The following is a 16,411-nucleotide window of genomic DNA, read 5'->3' as shown; positions in this document are numbered from 1 at the left end:
TGTGTAAGGTTTTATTACCCAACATCCATATCGACAGATTGGTCCTCCCGCCCCTTCCTCCCCCCCACCCTCCCCAAAAGAAATGAAGAGGAAAAAAAGAAGAAAATAGGTGATGAAGCTGTAGCGCTGGTGTGCCACAGCTTGGCAGTGCAGGGCTGGAGGTGGGCACAGACTGGGGTAGGGTGAGATACCCCAGGGCTCCTGGTCTTCCTGGCATGGCCATGGCACCACTCCCAAAGCCCAAGGCACTGAGCAGAGCCAGGTCCTGGTGAGTATCATGGCATGGAGTGGGCACTTCCCATGGCCCTGGCTCCCAGCTGGCACTCGAGCAAGCCTTTTGCAGCCCCCCAGGAACAAAACCAAGTCCAGGATGTACAACGTGGGTTTGGAGGGGCAAGGCTTGACCCTTAATGAGGGAAAAAGGCTGCACTGGTGACCCTGGCACCTTGAGCCCTCTTGCACCTCTGCTCAGAGGGGATGGTGCAGCTTCCCGAGCACCTCCAAGCAGCCTCCTGTGCATCAGGTGCTGCAGCACTGTGGAGCTGGTCCTTGGTATGGGGCCAGGCTGGGGGGGACCAGGATCTGTGTCTCAGCAGGACACTGCGGTGCTGCCGGCCACAGGGATGTTGACCCAGCCACAGGAATGCTCACGCCTGCAGACTGACTCTTCAGTCCAAATGCTCTTCAGCTCAGCAGAGCACAAGCAAAGTAGGAACAGTGTTCGAAAAGAGGGTCTCGGCCCCGCAGGCCACTGGGAAAGAGGTGGCTTCAGGCAGGACACACACAGCTGAAAGTGTCTCTTAAAAAGCTCCAAAAATGCAAACACAGTTCAATAAAAGCCCCCCTCCCCCCAGCCTGTAAAACCCCAGCTGTAAAAAGTGGCAGCGTTTTGCAGTCATTGCATCCCCAGCTGCTGTCAGAGAAGAGCGGCCAGTGGGGCTGAAGGAACCCACACAGGGACATGTGCCCATGTCCCCAGCACGTGGGGCATCTCTGGCACCACAAGGGCAGCTGGACAGGCCTGGCAGCAGGGCAGCTTCATCTTCACCACCAGCTGTGGTGAGGATGTGCCCTGGGCTCCAATGGTCACTACCAGGCAGGCTGAGTAAGGGGGCCATGGGGACAGACTCCCCAGCTGCCTCCAGCCACGGTGACAAGGATGAGCAGCTCTCCATCATAGGCATGGCTGGCCTCAGTCTCTCTCATTTGAGATCTGTCACAGCTCCAGGGCACCCATGACACAGCAGTGGGGCAGAGAGGACAGGGCTGTTGAGGGGCTGGTGCCTGCCCTGGGCAGCCATGGGGACCCACACATGCATGGCCATGGGCTGGTCAGAGCGTGGCCAAGCCCTGGGCAGGCAAAGCGATGGCAGGGTGATGCACCAGTGTCTCTCCAGCACGGGAAGTGATGCTGCTGCCTGAGGTGCCAGAGCTCATGGGAGTCAGCAGCACCCACCTTGAGTCATCTCTAGACCTGTGCCACAGGCAGGAGATGCACGGGAGCAGCTGCCTCCATCTGGAAGGAGTCACGTGCTTCCTCATGCTGAAAAAAGCCACCAAACACAGAGACAGGGCACCAGCCTCACGTTCTGGGGTACCTCCACAGGGCTACAATCATGGGGGGCCCCCAGGCTGGCAGGAGGGACCCCAGCAAAGGAGATACCTTGCCCCAGCATGCAGTGCTCCTTCACCACCTGCCTCAGCCTCAGGAGCCCCACACACTGGCACCAGGTGTCTCAGGACACCGGGGTAGGGACCCATTTTCACTCGCCCAGAGAAGCCCCGTGGCACCCCCACCCTGCCAGCATGGGTAGCGACTCACTCCATGGCGGGGCCAGTGCGGGAGCAGCACCGGGGCCGCCGGACGTTTTGCAGCAGAGCCCGAAAGACACTGGGCTGCCTCTTGGCCTCACCTTTGCGGGGGCCTCCCTTGACGGAGCCGGTGCGGGTGTTCTGCGGGGTCACCACCACCTGCCGCCCGTGCTCCTCGATCTGCTTCTCCAGGTGCTTCTGGATGGCCATGCCCAGCACCTCCACCTCCATGGAGGCCCCGTACACCTCCCATGTCATCCCCTTCTCATCCCAGCTCACCTCCCGGATGGGTTCCGGAGCCTCCTCTACCACCTCTGCCACCGTCCCCTTCACCTGCACCTCAGGATACGAAGTCTGTGGGGACTTGGCCAGTGGCGTCATTGGCCCAGTGGCCACTGAGCGGGTCTCCACAGGCATGGACACCTGCATCTCTGCGTCCTTCTTGGAGGGCTCCAGGCGTGGGGCTGCAGACCCCATCTCTCTCTTGGGGAAGGTGAAGGCAGTAGCCCCGCCCGGGGGACTCATGGGGCTCAAGGCCACTGACACCAGGGACACGCGGCTGTCCACTTGCGTCCCCATGTCCTGTGTCCCGGCGTCCTGCGGTGGGGTCACCTCAAAGGAGTAGGACTCACAGAGCTGCTTGGCTGTTTGGGGCTGCTGGCTGCTTCCAGCACCTGCACTCTGGGCCGAGCTCTGTTCGGCTTTGCCCTGGCCCAGGGTGGTGGAGCTCAGTTCTGTCTTGCTTTGGCCCCCGTTCCCCACAGTGCTGGTGCTGTGGGGGTCTGCTGTGCCTCCCTGGGGATGCTTGGGAGCCTCACTTCTGTTCAGCTGGGGTGCAGCACCCAGGGATATCCCTGTGCCACCCTGAGGCTGCTCCTGGCTTGGCAGCTCATCTGTCCCAGTGCCTGCGGTGGGCTCCACAAATGCCACACGTTTGGCTGGAGCTGGCGCACTTCCCATGTCCTTGTTGGTCGCCTTGAGGCAGGGATCAGGCAGGGGGGAAGCAGGGGCTGCGTCCTCCTTCCGGGTATTGGGGACCCCCATCTCTGTGGGACCACAGGCAGGGGCAATGCCACTTGGTCCCCCACAGCTCACTGTTGTTACTGCCACACTCTGCTCTGTGCCAGTGTCCCGGAGGAGCATGCCAGGAGCTGGTCCTGTTGGTGATGGCACCTTCTTTTCTGTTGCTGAGCCCGACGTGGTGGCCTGGGCCTCTGACTCAGCCACGCAGCAGGTCCTCATGGCACGGGCTCCCGTGGCACAACCGGAGCCGGGCAGGCACTCACCTGCTGGTGAGCAGCCGGGGGAGGTGGCACTGCGGTCGCAGGTGTCCTCGGTCCCGGCCTGGCGACTCAGCACCTGCAGCCCCTCGGGCTCCTTAGCGCTGCCCATGCCCAGGGAAGGCTTCTCCCATGCTAGTCCTGCCGTGGGTCTGCAAGAGAGAGGATGGGGCAGTGAGGAGGAAGCAGCACATGGACCCCCAGTCCACCTCAACTGCCAACTGATTTTCTCTGTGCCACCCATGACAACAGGTTGGGCGGCTGCCCAGAGCACTTGCTGTCCCTGGCACAGCCTGTGTGGTGGCACCCGGTGCCTGGCCATACAGGAAGGGAGGAATGGTGTTGGCTGCCTACCGTAAAAGTCAGCCTTCTCCCAGCACAGCTGGACCAGGAGCAGGATCCAGGCGCTGCTGTGGCTGTCAGTGGGGAACACAGTGCAGACACCCCTGTGGAGAGAACAGCAGCTGGAGTTCAGCCCTGGACGCCAGGCTGAGAGCCCAAGGGGACTTGGCAGCCCCCACCTGTCCGTGGGGAGCTGGGTGCAGCAGGGGGTGAGAGTGAGCTGGGCCTGGGGTACAAGGGGGGCTGTAGGGCAGGGCAGAAGCACGGGGCAGCCCAAGCTCTTCCCTCCACTTGCCGAGAGCAGTGCCCCTAGAGCTGGGAGTGACATGTGTCCCTGGCCACGGGAACCCCCAGCTCAGCATCCACACGCCATGCCGAGAGTTACTGAGCTCCCGGCCGTGCCACACATGAGGGGAACACAGTCCAGTCTCACCCAACTGTCCCCAAACCCTTCCTGGCCCCGTGAGGCAGAAGCAGGGCGGGAAGCCCCGAGCTTTCCGGGAGCCCCCCAGCCCTGCCAGTGCCAGTGAGTCCTTGCTGGGAGCACATGCATCCTGCAGCCGTGGGGCATTCTACGCCTCTGGACACGGCCACTCGTGGGTCCCGGAGAGGGCAGAGCCGAGCGGACACGGCTGGAGCCGAGCGAGTCCCCACAAAGGGAGGCGGCAGGCAGGAGCAGGAACCAGGCAGGCACAGACCCCTCCCAGCAGAGCCAGGCCCAGAAGCCACGACCCCCGCCCCGTCTGCAGGTTCCCACGCAGCACCCTGATCCCCGCGGGGTCGTGCCACCCGCACCCCGAGCTGCCTCGACAGCATCCCGCTCCCGCGGGGCTGTGGCGCCGTGCCCGGCACTGATGCTCCGCGGAGGAGCTGCGAGCCCCCGGCACACGCGTGTGCACACGCACGGGCACGCACACGCCAGCACATGGCCACGGGCACACCCGCACGCACGGACACGCGTGTGCACGCCCCGGCCCCGCTTCCCCGGCCGAGCCTCGCACAAAGCCGCCCCCGAGGCAGTCCCGGCCGGGGGAGGCCGACCCGTCCGCGCCGCCGCCGCCCGCCCTGTACCGGCACCGGCACCGGCACCCCCGGGCGGGGGTGGGCTGCGGTGCCGGGACGGGCGGCGGCAGCGCCCGTCCCGACCCCGCCATGTGCGCCCCGGGGCCGCGGTACCTGCGGCGGATCCTCCCGCCCGGTGCCGTCCCGTCCGGTGCCGTCCGGTGCCGTCCCGTCCGGTCCCGCTCGGCTCGGCGCGGCGGCGGCAGCGGCGAGCATGCGTGGGGCGGTGGCGGCGGGGGCGGTACCGTGCCCCGGGCCGCTCCCCCCCGGCTGCCGCCCGCCCCGGTGCCCCCGGCAGCGGTGGGGAGGCGAGGGACAGGCGTGGAGGTCCCGGCACACCGCATCCCTCCCGGTGTCATCGCTGTCACTCCCACCGGCCCGCCTTGGGAGCCCCTCATCGCCGCACAGCACCCCCCTCCCCCCCGGCACCCAAAGAATCAACACCCCGCGTGTCCCAGGGGCGAGCACCCCGGCACCCCGCGTTGCACCCGGGCAAAGCAGGACATATGGTCGGGACTGGACGGTTCAGGGGGCCCCAACCCTTAGGGTAGGTCCCATGGGTGGGGGTCACAGCGACGCTGAGCACAGTCCCCCTCCTACCTGGTGATGGAGACGACCGCTTCCCTCCCGGGCATCACCGGGGAGGGGGCTGCACCCCAATTAGCCCGAGGGACCGGGACAACGTGCCACCGCGGCGGGATGGAGGTGGGTTCCCGCGTACCCCTCGCCCGAGGGTGGGGGAGGATGGGGAGGGAAGAACGGCCCCGTCTCGCTCCCGGCAGCGCTTGCCTCTGCTCCCGGGCTCAGGCTTTGTCTAACTCCTTCCCACGCACTCCCGCTCGCGCTGCGGGGGGGAAGGCGACCTGCTCGCCTCGCCTGTATCCGTGCATCCTCCCCAAAACCCTCCAGCATCCCCCCCAAACCCTCTCCTGCCCTTCGTCACCCTATAGGATCAGGGTCCCCTCCGTGACTCGGGGATGTCAATACAGACAAGAACAATAGATCTATAGGGCTTGGGGGGGCATGTGCTAAGGTTAGAGGGTGTTCCCCATCCTGTGGTTAACATAAGCACCTGTCTCCCATCCCTATAGATCTATAGGGTAAGGCTGGTTCTAGGGGAGCTGGCACACCTGGTTGCTTGGAGACAAGGGAGATTGGAAATGCTTCTTTCAGTAAACAGCCAGGCTGGAACAAAACCCTGAAGGCTAAAAATAGGGATGCGGGATATGGAAATTAAATAAAATTTAATTCTCTCTCCCTGGGGCAGAGTGAGGCACCTCCATGTCAGCACTGGGCACCTCAATAGATGGCTGGAGTGACTGAGTTGGGGGTGTATCACTGCACCAATCAATGTGTCCCCTCCTCTAGGTGTCTGTCCCCACTCTGGGTCCTGTGTGCTGGTCCCAGTTCTGTAGCATTGACTGGGCCCAATTGCCCACCTGCAATGAAGTGGGAACAGGGTGTGGGGCATAAGTAGGGGCTGTCCTGTGTGGGATTAGACCCAATCCTGGGCACAAGGACCAGACCCAGTCCCATCCAAGAGACACCATGGACTGGGGCAAGTCCTGGCAGAGGAGGAGACAAACGACCCCTGGTCCCTGGCTGGGATTTTGCCGCAGGCAGGAGGCTGCTGGGTCTCATCCTGCTGCCATTTGCTTCCACCTGCTGCTCTCAGCCCTATCGGCAGCAGCTCTCCCCATCCCCATCGGCATCTTGCCACCCAGCATGTCCCTGTCCCAGGGGGCGCGGGCTGGCGGGGGGGGGGTCGCGGTGATCATCCTCCCCTCCCTGCAGGCAGCCTTCATCCCAGGCTGGCTGCCTCCTCCTCCTCCTCTCCCCGCCCGGGCACTTCGGGGCTGGCAGGAAAACAATAGCGAGGAGGATGAGTAAGATGGTCCCCATTGCCTTGGCAACGCACTCCCGCGCTGCCGGCTCGGGAGGAGCCAGGCAGCTGCCTGAAAAGCGCGTTCTCCCTCGGCGGAGGGGGTGCTGGCGCAGGTAGCACGGCACCCCCTCCCCGGGCGCCATGGCCCACCTCCCACGCCGCACGGGCAGCGCCACGTGAACGCACACCGGGCTCCCCCACAGCCGCCGGCGCCCGCACACGCCGGAGCGAGCAGACACACGCGGCCGGGATGCGGATCAGCCCGGGCTGGGCTCCACCGCGTCCGGCTCCCCAGTGCCCCGTTGTGCCAGGGAGCTGTGGAACACAGCTGGCTGGGAATGTGACTCCTCCAGCGCTGCCCTGGTGGGAAGGTGATGGGTTTCCCTCTGCTGCTCGCAGCCACGTCACCTTCACACACGGCTGCCCATGGTATCGGCGGGCAGAGATGCCAGTACCAGGGCTGGTGGGGTGCTGGCAAATGGCAGAGGCAGGGGATGCCTGGGGGCATCAGGCTCCCAGCCCTGGCCACATGCTATCCCATGGGCCATGACATCAGCAGGTGTACCCTCAGCATGTCCAGAGCTGTGAGTGTTGTGTGATGATGGGGACATCAGCTGGAGATCCAAAAGCACCAAGCACCCTAAAAACAGCACGGTTTTCCCAGACACCTTGGTGTGGACGTGCTGGGGGAGGGAGTATCTGATCCCTGCCAGCACCCTCTGTTCCAGATGCCCCAAAACACAGCCCCTGCCTTAGCCCTGTGGAGTGGGAGGACACTGTGTCCATGACACCACAGCCTGGTGGACGAGCACCCCAGGATACTCCAGAATACAGACAGGGATATGGACCCAGGACCAGCTGGGGGGTAGAGGCAGGGACAGAGGAACAGGGAGGCCCAGCTTTGCCAGCTGCTCTGTGCCACTGAGAGGCATGAGCTCTGTGCCTGAGCATGGCATCAATCAACCGGAGCTGGGTGGGGAACAGCCCAGTCACACGTCCAGCCTCTCAGCACAGGATGAGGGGAAGCTCTGAGAAAGAACCAACACAAAGAATCATAGAATCATGGAATGGAAGGGACCTTAAAGATCATTTAATTTCAACCCCACTGCCATGGGACAGGGACTAGTGGCACTAGACCAAGTTACTCCAAGCTCCATCCTACCTGGCCTTGAACACTTCCAGGGATGAGGCAGCCACAATTCTCTGGGCAACCTGTTCCAGTGCCTCACCACCCTTTACAGTAAAGAATTTCTTACTAGTATCTAATTCAAACTTGACCTCTTCAGTTTAAAGGCACTCCCTCTATCACTCCGTGTCCTTGTCCAAAGTCCCTTTCCAGCTCTCTTGGAGCCCCTTTAGGTACTGGAAGGGGCTCTAAGATCTCTGTGGAATCTTCTCCAGGCTGAACAGCCCCAGCTCTCCCAGCCTGTCTCCATAGTAGAGATGCTCCTGCTCTCTGATCATCATGCAATCATCTATTGTGACTAGATGCTGCTATTTCAGAAGAGTCAAAGCCTTTCCCACAGTGCCTCTATGCCTTTGTGGTAGAAAGGCAGGGGCTCTTTACTTCTTCTCTCTCCTTTCCCAGGGGTTCATTTCAGCAGATCAATCAATGTTGATGAAGTGAAAGCTCTGGCTGCATTAACAACACAAAAATGCACCGTAGTGGGTAAGTACAAGGTGAACATAAAGCACATGGTGACTTGGGTATTGGGAAGGGGCTATGAGACAGAAAAGCTCATTAGATGCTGTGAAAATCAGAAGGGCTTCAGAAGTGCAGGATGTTTCTCTGGGCACTGATGTGTGAGGGCAAGTCTCGCTATAGAACATGCCACTGGCAGCCCGGAATGTTCATGTTAATCAGGAAGTGTCAAGCATTGTGCCTCTCAGATCCAGTCGCTGTGCCTGGGTTGTCATGGATTCAGCTCTGGCTGGTGGCATTTGTGATAGACTCAGGGTCCATATCCTGTCCTGCCTTCAGCTCCACTCTGCAGAGGCCGCATGACATTAGTGGGGACCCATGTGTGCTGTGGGGAAGCGGTGGTCCCTTGCCACCAACAAGATCACAAGTGCCATAGTCACTTCCTCCCTCTGGGGAGCAGGTGAGCTGGCAGAGAACATCTGTCTGCCTTACCCGGTCTTTTCCAGATGTTCCTTTTGGTGTTGCCATGGCAGGTGTGAGGATCAATCCAAGGAAATACTCGGTGAGTTCACTTCTCTTGTTTCCCTGCCGACAGCCCATAATTCACGCTCCATTTGCACAGCCCTCCCTCTCTCTGCATATCACAGCGATGCCTCTGATGAGTGGGGGGAGACGTTTGTAGTGAGTAACACTTGCCCAGAGACTGTGAAAAGCAGCTCGGGGCGGGGAGAGGGAGGTGAACTCTGGTTTATGGGTCGGTGCATCTGGCCAGAGACAAGCTGAAGGAGCCTGATGTAGGGATGCTCCCGCCACTGTCTGCTGTGCTGGGGGAAGGGGCAAATCATCAAGAGCTTGGAAGGGCAGGGAGCGAAGGGAACAGGAGTTCACATATCTCTTTTTTTCGATCCAGGGACCCCAGCTGCTGTGAATAAACTCCCTGGAGTCATCAGGCAGGGCAGGGCAGCTGCCGGATGCTATACTGTGGCTCTGTGATTTTTCCTGGGGCCTCAGTAACAACTGTGTTTTGTTGCTCTTGCGCAGGAACATGAGCTGGAGAAAATAATGAGGCGTTTTACTGTAGAAAAGGCCAAGAAGGAGTTTGTAGGTGAGAGTTTTGTCCCAGCTCTGTAAACAGTGTTTGCTGGTAATCAGGGGAGCAGGCAGCAGCTACCTGGCCAGGCAAGCAGAGAGGTTGCCATTCCACCACTGCCTGTCACTGCCCCAGTGCTCTGCTGTCCCTTCACCACTTTGCCTGCACACTGTGTATTTGGAGTAGAGAGAGCCTCAGGCTGGTCCTACTGCTGGGCAAGGGTCTCACTGGGCTTTATCCTCCATTCCTGCTGGCCTGCTCAGACTTAGGGAGGAAGTGAAAGTCTCTTCTGCCTCAGCATATGATAGAGTGGGTGCTGATCACAAGGCAAAGACCTCTACATTCCCTCTTGAAAGGGACAAGGCAGCAAAGACCTCGTGAAAGCCAAAGCCATTCATACCTGAGGGAAGCTTAGGAGGCCCTGGGGTATGGGCAGCACCACACGTTGGTCAGGGGACTCCTCGGTGTGCCCAGGGCCTTAATCAGCCCATGGAAATCACTTGGCCGCACACATGCTTTGGTTGGAGCACAGCAATCAATGGATATGACACATTTTTCTACCTCCACAAGGCCTGGGATTGACATGCTGGTGACTGATGTCAGTATTGGGGAGTGGGAGATGTCCTGGATAGCAGATACCTGCACCCACACATTGGGGTACCAGGTAAGCTCTGACAGTGCCAGTTTGGGCCCAAGAGCTCAGTGGGACTCTGAGGATACAGACCTTCCCTCCAAGGAAGGACCTTCCCTCCCTTTCTTCAGCCCAGGTCCAGCTCACAACTGTGGTGAGGTGCTTCCCCCTGCTGTAACTCCAGGAGCTCCTGCTCTCGGCCAGGCACTGCTGCCCCGATCCATGCCTGCAGCTGCCCATTCCTGAGGCCATTGCTCTCTGCCAGGGTGGAATAAACTGGAAGCCAGAGAGCCGAAGTCCTGCCTGCAGCTGCAACTCCATGTTTCCAAGCCCTCACTCTCCAAAGCAGCTCCTTGCCCTAGGGAGGACACTTTGAACTGAGGTTGAACCTTGAGATGCTGCCCACAGTGGCCTCGGGAACAGCCTTGCCTTTGCTCATCCCTTTCCTTTCCACACATCTGTATGCTTCATTGATGTGGCAGAGAACAAGACAGCTGAAGTTCCTCAGCTACTGTATATAGTTTTGCTGAGTTTTGGGGCTGGTTTTGTGGTGTCAGTGTTGCTTTTAGGAGCTGTATCAAGCCGGTAAGTGCTTTGGGGCAGAGAGTGCAAAGCCCTCTGTCCTCATAAGGAGAGCTGAACTTTCCCATGGCCCTACCCTGTGCTGATGCTGTGGCAGCTGATCACACCCCCTCAGTGTGAGGTGCAGAATTGTGCCTGGATGCTGCATGGTGCCCACCAAGGGACTGTGTTTCTCACTGGAGCTGTGTTCTTTCGGGATTGGTTCTTAGGAACTGAACAGCATGCTGTGCTTGGAACATCGCGTCCAGGAGCTCTGAAGGTGATGAAGACAGGCTGAGCTGGAAGATGAGCTGGAAGCCCTTATCCCAGAGGCTCTGCCTTTCACAACCCTCTCGTTGGCCGAGGAGATCTCCACCCTGCGAGGTCCTAGTCTCCACCCAGCCAAAACATTCACCAAGAATGGCCACACTGGGGTTTCTGTTTGTGCTTCTCAGCTCAGGCTCCTGAGAGGGGGCTGTTACCAGGAGAGGGTCAGATTCAGTGTCTGTCCCCAAAATTTACCTCTCCCCACACCATCTCTGCTCCGTGTTACTTTAGAGCTTTGGCAAAGTTGGGCTGCACACCTGCACAACCTGCTGCATCTGTGTAGGGGTCGCAGACAGAGCCATTTACAATCCCAGAGGGATCAATCCCAAGGCACTAGAAGACTACAAGCAGTTGAATTGAGCCCAGTCATCCCCATCCCTGTTCTTAAAGGGGTGGTGGTCAGTGCCTGTCTCTGAAACACCCACAGAGAATGTGGCTGGCCCTTGTGTCCCACTGAGCCCAGCTCTGAGGGCAGTGCTCAACATCGCTAGGCTGGGACCAGCAGGACTGTCCCGCTCATTCCAGGGCCACAGGACCATAGTTGGCTTCCCAAAAGTAGATCCCTATGATAGCAGCATCCCGGAAGTGTGCTGCAACATCTTCATCCCTGCCACTGTTGAGAATCAACTCAGGAGGGAGAACACACCCAGGTGCAAGCAAAGGTACAGACCAGTTGTGCCACACGCTCCCATGGGCGTGTGAGTGGCAATAGCACAGCCAAACCTTAGCTTTAGGAATTCAGCACCCTAGGGAGGTGCCACATCACTGCACTGACATCTTGCTGTTTTAGGTCTGCTTGCTTATGGATGGCAGAATTGGACAAGGGAAGAAAAAAAATGCAATTAGTTCCAGGGGACAGGGAAGCCCAGGGAACAGACAGACCCCAAAGAGCTCTCTCAGTCCTTCTAATAACACATGGTGGGTGCTATAAGCACTGCTGCAACCAGCACAGGCACGGGGAGCAGAGCCAGGGTGGAGATTTGCAGGCATCAGCAAACCTGTTGTGTGTCCGTGCTGACTGCTGCAGCTTCACTCCTTGCTGGTGAAGCTGGTGAGCCAGTACGGGTAGGGGATCTAATCTCATATTCATGTCACGGAGATTCAGCCCAGCCCCTCACCCCAGCCTGTGCTGTGGTCAAGGGGCTGGAGGCTGGCTGGGGAACTAGGCTGGGTTGGTGGTCCTGCCCCAGGAGAGCTGAAGGCCCAAGGACTGTGCTCTGGGGTGGGTACAGGACCCCCTGCCATGGTGGACATCCCTTAGCAGTGTGTGACACCCGCCTGCCCTTCAGGCGGTCACAGTGCAGCTGAGTGAGCCCATGGGTGCCAGCCACATCCCCGACCTCTTGAGGGTAGGAAGGGGGAAACCAGTGCTGGAGTCCAGGGCTGTGTCTAGCCTCATCCTGGCTTGTGGTCCACAGCCCCACAGGGCCCCCTGCATTCTTCTGGAGATGCAAAGCCCTGCAGACAGGCAGCTGGCATAGTGATGCTGACTGCACCCCAAGTCTCAGCCAGAGCCTGGCTGGAGGACCAGGGCACAGTGACCTGCTGCTGACAGAGGACAGCAGCCAGAGGACAGAAAGGCACCCTGTCCTTATGAAGACCCACCTCAGCCTACTCCCCCACTGCCAGCCCCATTCCTCTTCCCAAAACTACCACCAAAGTACGGGGCCGCTCCCCTCCCCAGGGACCCCACAAGCAGGACCAGGGGGCTACAGACAAGAGTTGGCTTTATTCACGGACACGGGGGCAGCTGTGTCACTGGCAGCTGCCCTCGTATTGCACATCCAGCGACGGGGGAATATCCATGCCACGTCACAACACAGCTTCGGCACTATGGGACCTCGGGGGGGGGGGCGCAGGCACCGTCACCACCCAGCAGGCTGGGGAGCGGGCTTGGGCACCAAGGGTTCACAAAGGCAAAAGACCCGTCCACCCATAGATAGAGAGATATATATATAAAAAAAAATAGTTCCACGATGACCAGAGCAGAACCACAGGGACAGGCGTGCAAGCGAAATGTACAGCAGCCCGCAAGCAGGTAAACATGCTTCATACAGACACAGACACACCGGGACACAGCCGGGGTTTATGGCACTGGGAGGGATACAGAGCCATAAACCCGGGCTTCATGGACACACGCACGCACACACGCACACACACCAGCCCCTGCGGGCAGCACCCACGGCTCGGGCACGCGCCGGGGCTCGGGGGCTTGGACACAGAGGGTTTTTCTCACTGCTAGACATGTTACGGAGACATGGACATGGTCCCTTGGAACGGAACTGGAGGAAGAACTCGTGAGCGAACGGGGCAGGGGCACCCCTGCTCCTCCCCGGCACACAGGCACCGGCCAGGGCCGGCTGGGGAGGAGCAGGGGGCTACCGGCGGTTCGTTGTGCTGCTGGTGGAAGAGGCAAGGATGGGGGTCCATTATGCCTCTGGCTCGTATTCCTGGTATTCCTCCTGTGGGATGGGTAAAGAAAGAGTTAGTGAGAGAGCTCAGGTGGGGCACAGAGTCCCTCTTTCCCCCAGCCCCCTGCCATCTTTGTGAACACTGTCACACTGTGCCCTCCACAGTGCCCTGTGCCCACCCTGCCACCCTATCCCCTCACCTGCGGGGGCTCCTCGTAGTTCTCCCCCTCTGGCTCCAGCAGTGGCTCGACCAGCGGCTCCTCCGCAGCCTCCTGGGCCACCTCCTCTGCCTGAGAGTGAGCCAGGGGGTCAGTCCCACACACACAGCCCCCCGTGTGCACCCACCCACCCTCCCCCTGCCAAACCAGCAATGCAAGCAGCATACAGGGGGCTCCACGTAGAGGGAGCCAGTGGCACCCTGAGCACACAGCAGCCTGCTTAGCTGGGAGGTGACATGTACAAGTCCGTGGGACCAGGGGCTGTGTGTGCACATCTCTGTGCTTCTCCCAGCCCCGGGCAGGCAACGGGTGCTGGCACTGTGCAGGCCCCGTTGAGCTCCAGGGGCTGTCAGTGCTGCGGGAGCATCCTGCATCCCTGTCAGGGGAGGGCGGTGCTGGGTAACCCCTCCCCGGGGCTGGCAGGAGGGAAAGGGGGGCAGCCGATCCCGCCGCACAGCGACGGTGGCGGCGGTGGCCTCATTTCTTCAGCTGATGCTATTTTGGGCTAAGCTGGAAGCCAACAGCTCATGGGGCGGCGAGCTGGAACCCGCTGCCCCTCCCGCAGCTGTCAGGTCACCTCGCAGCCGCCGGAGCGATGCGCCGCAGGCCCATGCCGCCGGCCGCCATGGCGGGGCCCGCGCGCGCGCACGTCCGCACGCCCCACGCACGCGGCCGCGCACGCGGCCCGCACGCTCAGGGCCACGATGCCCGCCTGGCCTGGGCACAGGCAGAGCACCTGGGCACCCTCAGGGTCCCTCCCCCGGGACTGGGGAGCAGCCAAGGGGCTCCCCGCCAGACCCGGGCACGTGCCAGCCTCCCCGCAGCATCCGGGGAGGGGGGGTCTCACCTTCAGATCCGCAGGGAACTCCTCTTTCTTCACCAGCCCAGTGGCCGCCGCGATGTTGCCCGCGCCGGAGAACGCCGCTTCACCCAGCTGGGACGCCTGCTCCTTTGCTTTCTCAGCCACTGCAAGAGCCAGGGCTGCCCATCAGTGCCCCCCCACCCCGTGCCAGGGAGGGGAGCCCAGTTGTGACTTCATGCCCTGCACCACCCAGGGGGAGCTGCTGGGGAGTCGCTGGGCAGGATCAGGCTCTTCCCACTTCCCTGCTGGGGCGCTGAGGAGGGGAGGGGGCCAGGACAGTGCTCTGCAGCTGGGCAGGGAGTGTGAGCCACCGCTGCAAATCCTTGGTTGCGGGATATAAGTTATATAAGAGGCTTTAGCAGAGTGACATCAGCCCCTCAATTAGCCTCTGATCTCGTTAGTGCGGCCACGCTCTCAGGGCCAGAGGGGTACGGCAGTGGGGAGAAAGAGCAGACCGTACCTGAGGTTACGCCTTGCACCACGCCTTGGGTTTTACTCCCTGAGGGTAGAAAGAGACAGAGATCAGGTTAGAGAGGCCAGTGGCCAGGCTTCGCCACATGCTGTGCCCAGGACCCTTGCAGGGCTCTGAACCAGGGTAGCATCCTGCCCACATCCCAGCCTAGCCACGCCTGGCTCCCTGCAAGGTTTCTCTGGTCCCTGCAGGACGCTCAGGACTGGGGCCACTGCCCCATGCTTGGCAGGGCAGAGACCCCAGGGCCCAGCACCCTGTCAGGGCCCAGCCAGGCAGGCTGAATGCCAACCGTGCTGCTGAGTAAAATCTCCCATGGGAGCCAGGATCCAAACCCAGAGCTGGTGCCAACACAGCACAGGAAGCCCCACAACTAGAGTGCCCAGGGCTGGGTGCTGCTGCTGGCCATGACAATCCTGCCAGGCTCCTTCAGGCAGAGTGATACCATTCAGGACACCCCATGGAATGGGGGTGGGGTGTCTAGGTTGGAAGGAAAGGCAGGGACTGGGCAGCTCCTGCAGGATTGAGCCTCCAGGCACTCCTTAGGCTGCTGGACCCCTATCCAGCACACACACCCTGGGCAGAGTGTGCATCCAGAGCAGGCATCCACCACTGCCCAAGGGAACAGTTCTGAGGCCTCAGCATTCCCACAGAGCTAGTGCCCTCTGGAGCAGGACAGAGACCCAGCCCTGCGCCCTCCTGCCTCCTGCTCCAGTCCGGGGCAGCCTCAGCTCCTGCCCCCAGCATTCCAACACCACAGCCAGGCACACAACCTGCCTAGGACCTGCTTCTCCAGCCAGCCATGTCTTCTAGGACTTGGCACCAAATAGACCCAGACCCCAATTGGCAGCACAGAGGGACTCTTTAGTCACCAACTGGGAGCAGGGGAGCATCTCCTGGCGTGGGATGCATTCCAGGACATTGTCTCTTCAAGGGGGAAAAACGTGGTCCCGGCCCTGCTGCCCCAAGCTGGGCACTTCCCAGCAAAGAGGTCACCACCTCCATCACAGTCCCTCCGCACTCCTGTCCCAGAGCATCCTCGGCATGGAGCCGAGGGACCCTGGGGCTCAGACTGCCAGGGACCGCAGAGAGTCCAGTCCCCGGGGGTCCCATCCCCTCAGCCTGGGGACCAGCCCCGGCTCTGCTCTTGCCCGCAGAGCCCACCCTCCCGCCTGCAGATTCCCGGTGGGCTGGGGGGCACTGCGGGCACCGATCCTCTGCCCCGGGGCACCCTGCCTCAGGGTGGTCGTGACGGGGAAGGGGCAGGGAAAGGCAGGAGAGGGGCCGGGGACAGGTGGAAGCAGAAGGGGGAAGGCAGGGGGATGGGCAGGAGGACGCAAGGGCAAACGCAGGAGCAGGCAAGGGCAGGCAGAGGGGGCCGGCAGGTGCAGGCAGGAGCGGGCAGGGATTATCGGGGGGGCAGGCACGGGCTGGCAGGGGGCTGGCAGGGGGCAGGCAGGGGGCTGGCAGGGGGCTGGCAGAGCAAGCCGGTCCTTACCGACATAGAGGACCCCTTCCTTGGTCTTCTCGGCCGCCTCGGCCACCCCCTGCTTGGTCTTCTCGGCGGCGGCGACCACCCCCTCCTTGGCCTTGGACAAGCCCTTCATAAACACCTCCATGGCGGCTCTGCGGGGAGAGGCCGCACGGCTTCACCCCGCCCCGGCCCCGCGCCCGCCCGCCCCGCGCATCCCGGTCCCGCGCATCCCTTCCCCGCGCATCCCTTCCCCGCGCATCCCGGTCCCGCGCCCCCGGCCCCGCCGCCCGCCCGACCTGGCTCGCTGTCGGCGGGGACGGGCGGGCCGGGCCGGGCCGGGCCGGG

The 16,411-nt window shown here is 61.5% G+C and overlaps 2 protein-coding genes across 5 annotated transcripts in view; both read right to left on the bottom strand.

Moving 5' to 3' along the window:
* Positions 1-26: 26 nt before the first annotated feature.
* GPRIN1 (G protein regulated inducer of neurite outgrowth 1) lies at positions 27-5,201 on the bottom strand. Of its 2 annotated transcripts, none has more exons than XM_027643724.1 (3): positions 5,097-5,201; positions 3,447-3,538; positions 27-3,244 (listed from the first exon to the last, which is right to left on the bottom strand). In XM_027643724.1, exon 3 carries the CDS (start codon positions 3,202-3,204, stop codon positions 1,819-1,821), a length of 1,386 nt encoding a protein of 461 aa, XP_027499525.1. In that variant the 5' UTR covers positions 3,205-3,244; positions 3,447-3,538; positions 5,097-5,201; the 3' UTR covers positions 27-1,818. The 2 variants fall into 2 exon arrangements, with proteins under 2 accessions (XP_027499525.1, XP_027499526.1); XM_027643725.1 differs by lacking the exon at positions 5,097-5,201 and adding an exon at positions 4,611-4,689.
* Positions 5,202-12,342: 7,141 nt separating this feature from the next.
* Positions 12,343-16,411, bottom strand: part of SNCB (synuclein beta) — a 4,797-nt gene continuing 728 nt past the window's right edge. For 2 of the 3 annotated variants that reach the window (XM_027643702.1, XM_027643703.1), the window contains exons 2-6: positions 16,091-16,218; positions 14,584-14,622; positions 14,109-14,227; positions 13,244-13,333; positions 12,343-13,094 (exon numbers count right to left, since the gene is read on the bottom strand). In XM_027643702.1, the coding sequence (XP_027499503.1) occupies positions 13,062-13,094; positions 13,244-13,333; positions 14,109-14,227; positions 14,584-14,622; positions 16,091-16,211 (402 nt within the window). In that variant the 5' untranslated portion in view covers positions 16,212-16,218 and the 3' untranslated portion in view covers positions 12,343-13,061. Of the gene's footprint in view, positions 13,095-13,243; positions 13,334-14,108; positions 14,228-14,583; positions 14,623-16,090; positions 16,219-16,362; positions 16,406-16,411 lie in introns of those variants that run through there. The other variant, XM_027643701.1, reaches the window with a different exon arrangement.

The sequence above is a fragment of the Corapipo altera genome, unplaced genomic scaffold (assembly GCF_003945725.1).
Source record: "Corapipo altera isolate COAL_440 unplaced genomic scaffold, ASM394572v1 75, whole genome shotgun sequence".
Classification (NCBI taxonomy): Eukaryota; Metazoa; Chordata; class Aves; order Passeriformes; family Pipridae; genus Corapipo; species Corapipo altera.
Note: the sequence above shows the minus strand (reverse complement) of the source record. Positions and strands in the feature narration are given on the sequence as shown.

Excerpts from the sequence above, each read along its gene's own strand:
- GPRIN1 (XM_027643724.1), bottom strand. The coding sequence starts at position 3,204 with ATGGGCAGCGCTAAGGAGCCCGAGGGGCTGCAGGTGCTGAGTCGCCAG.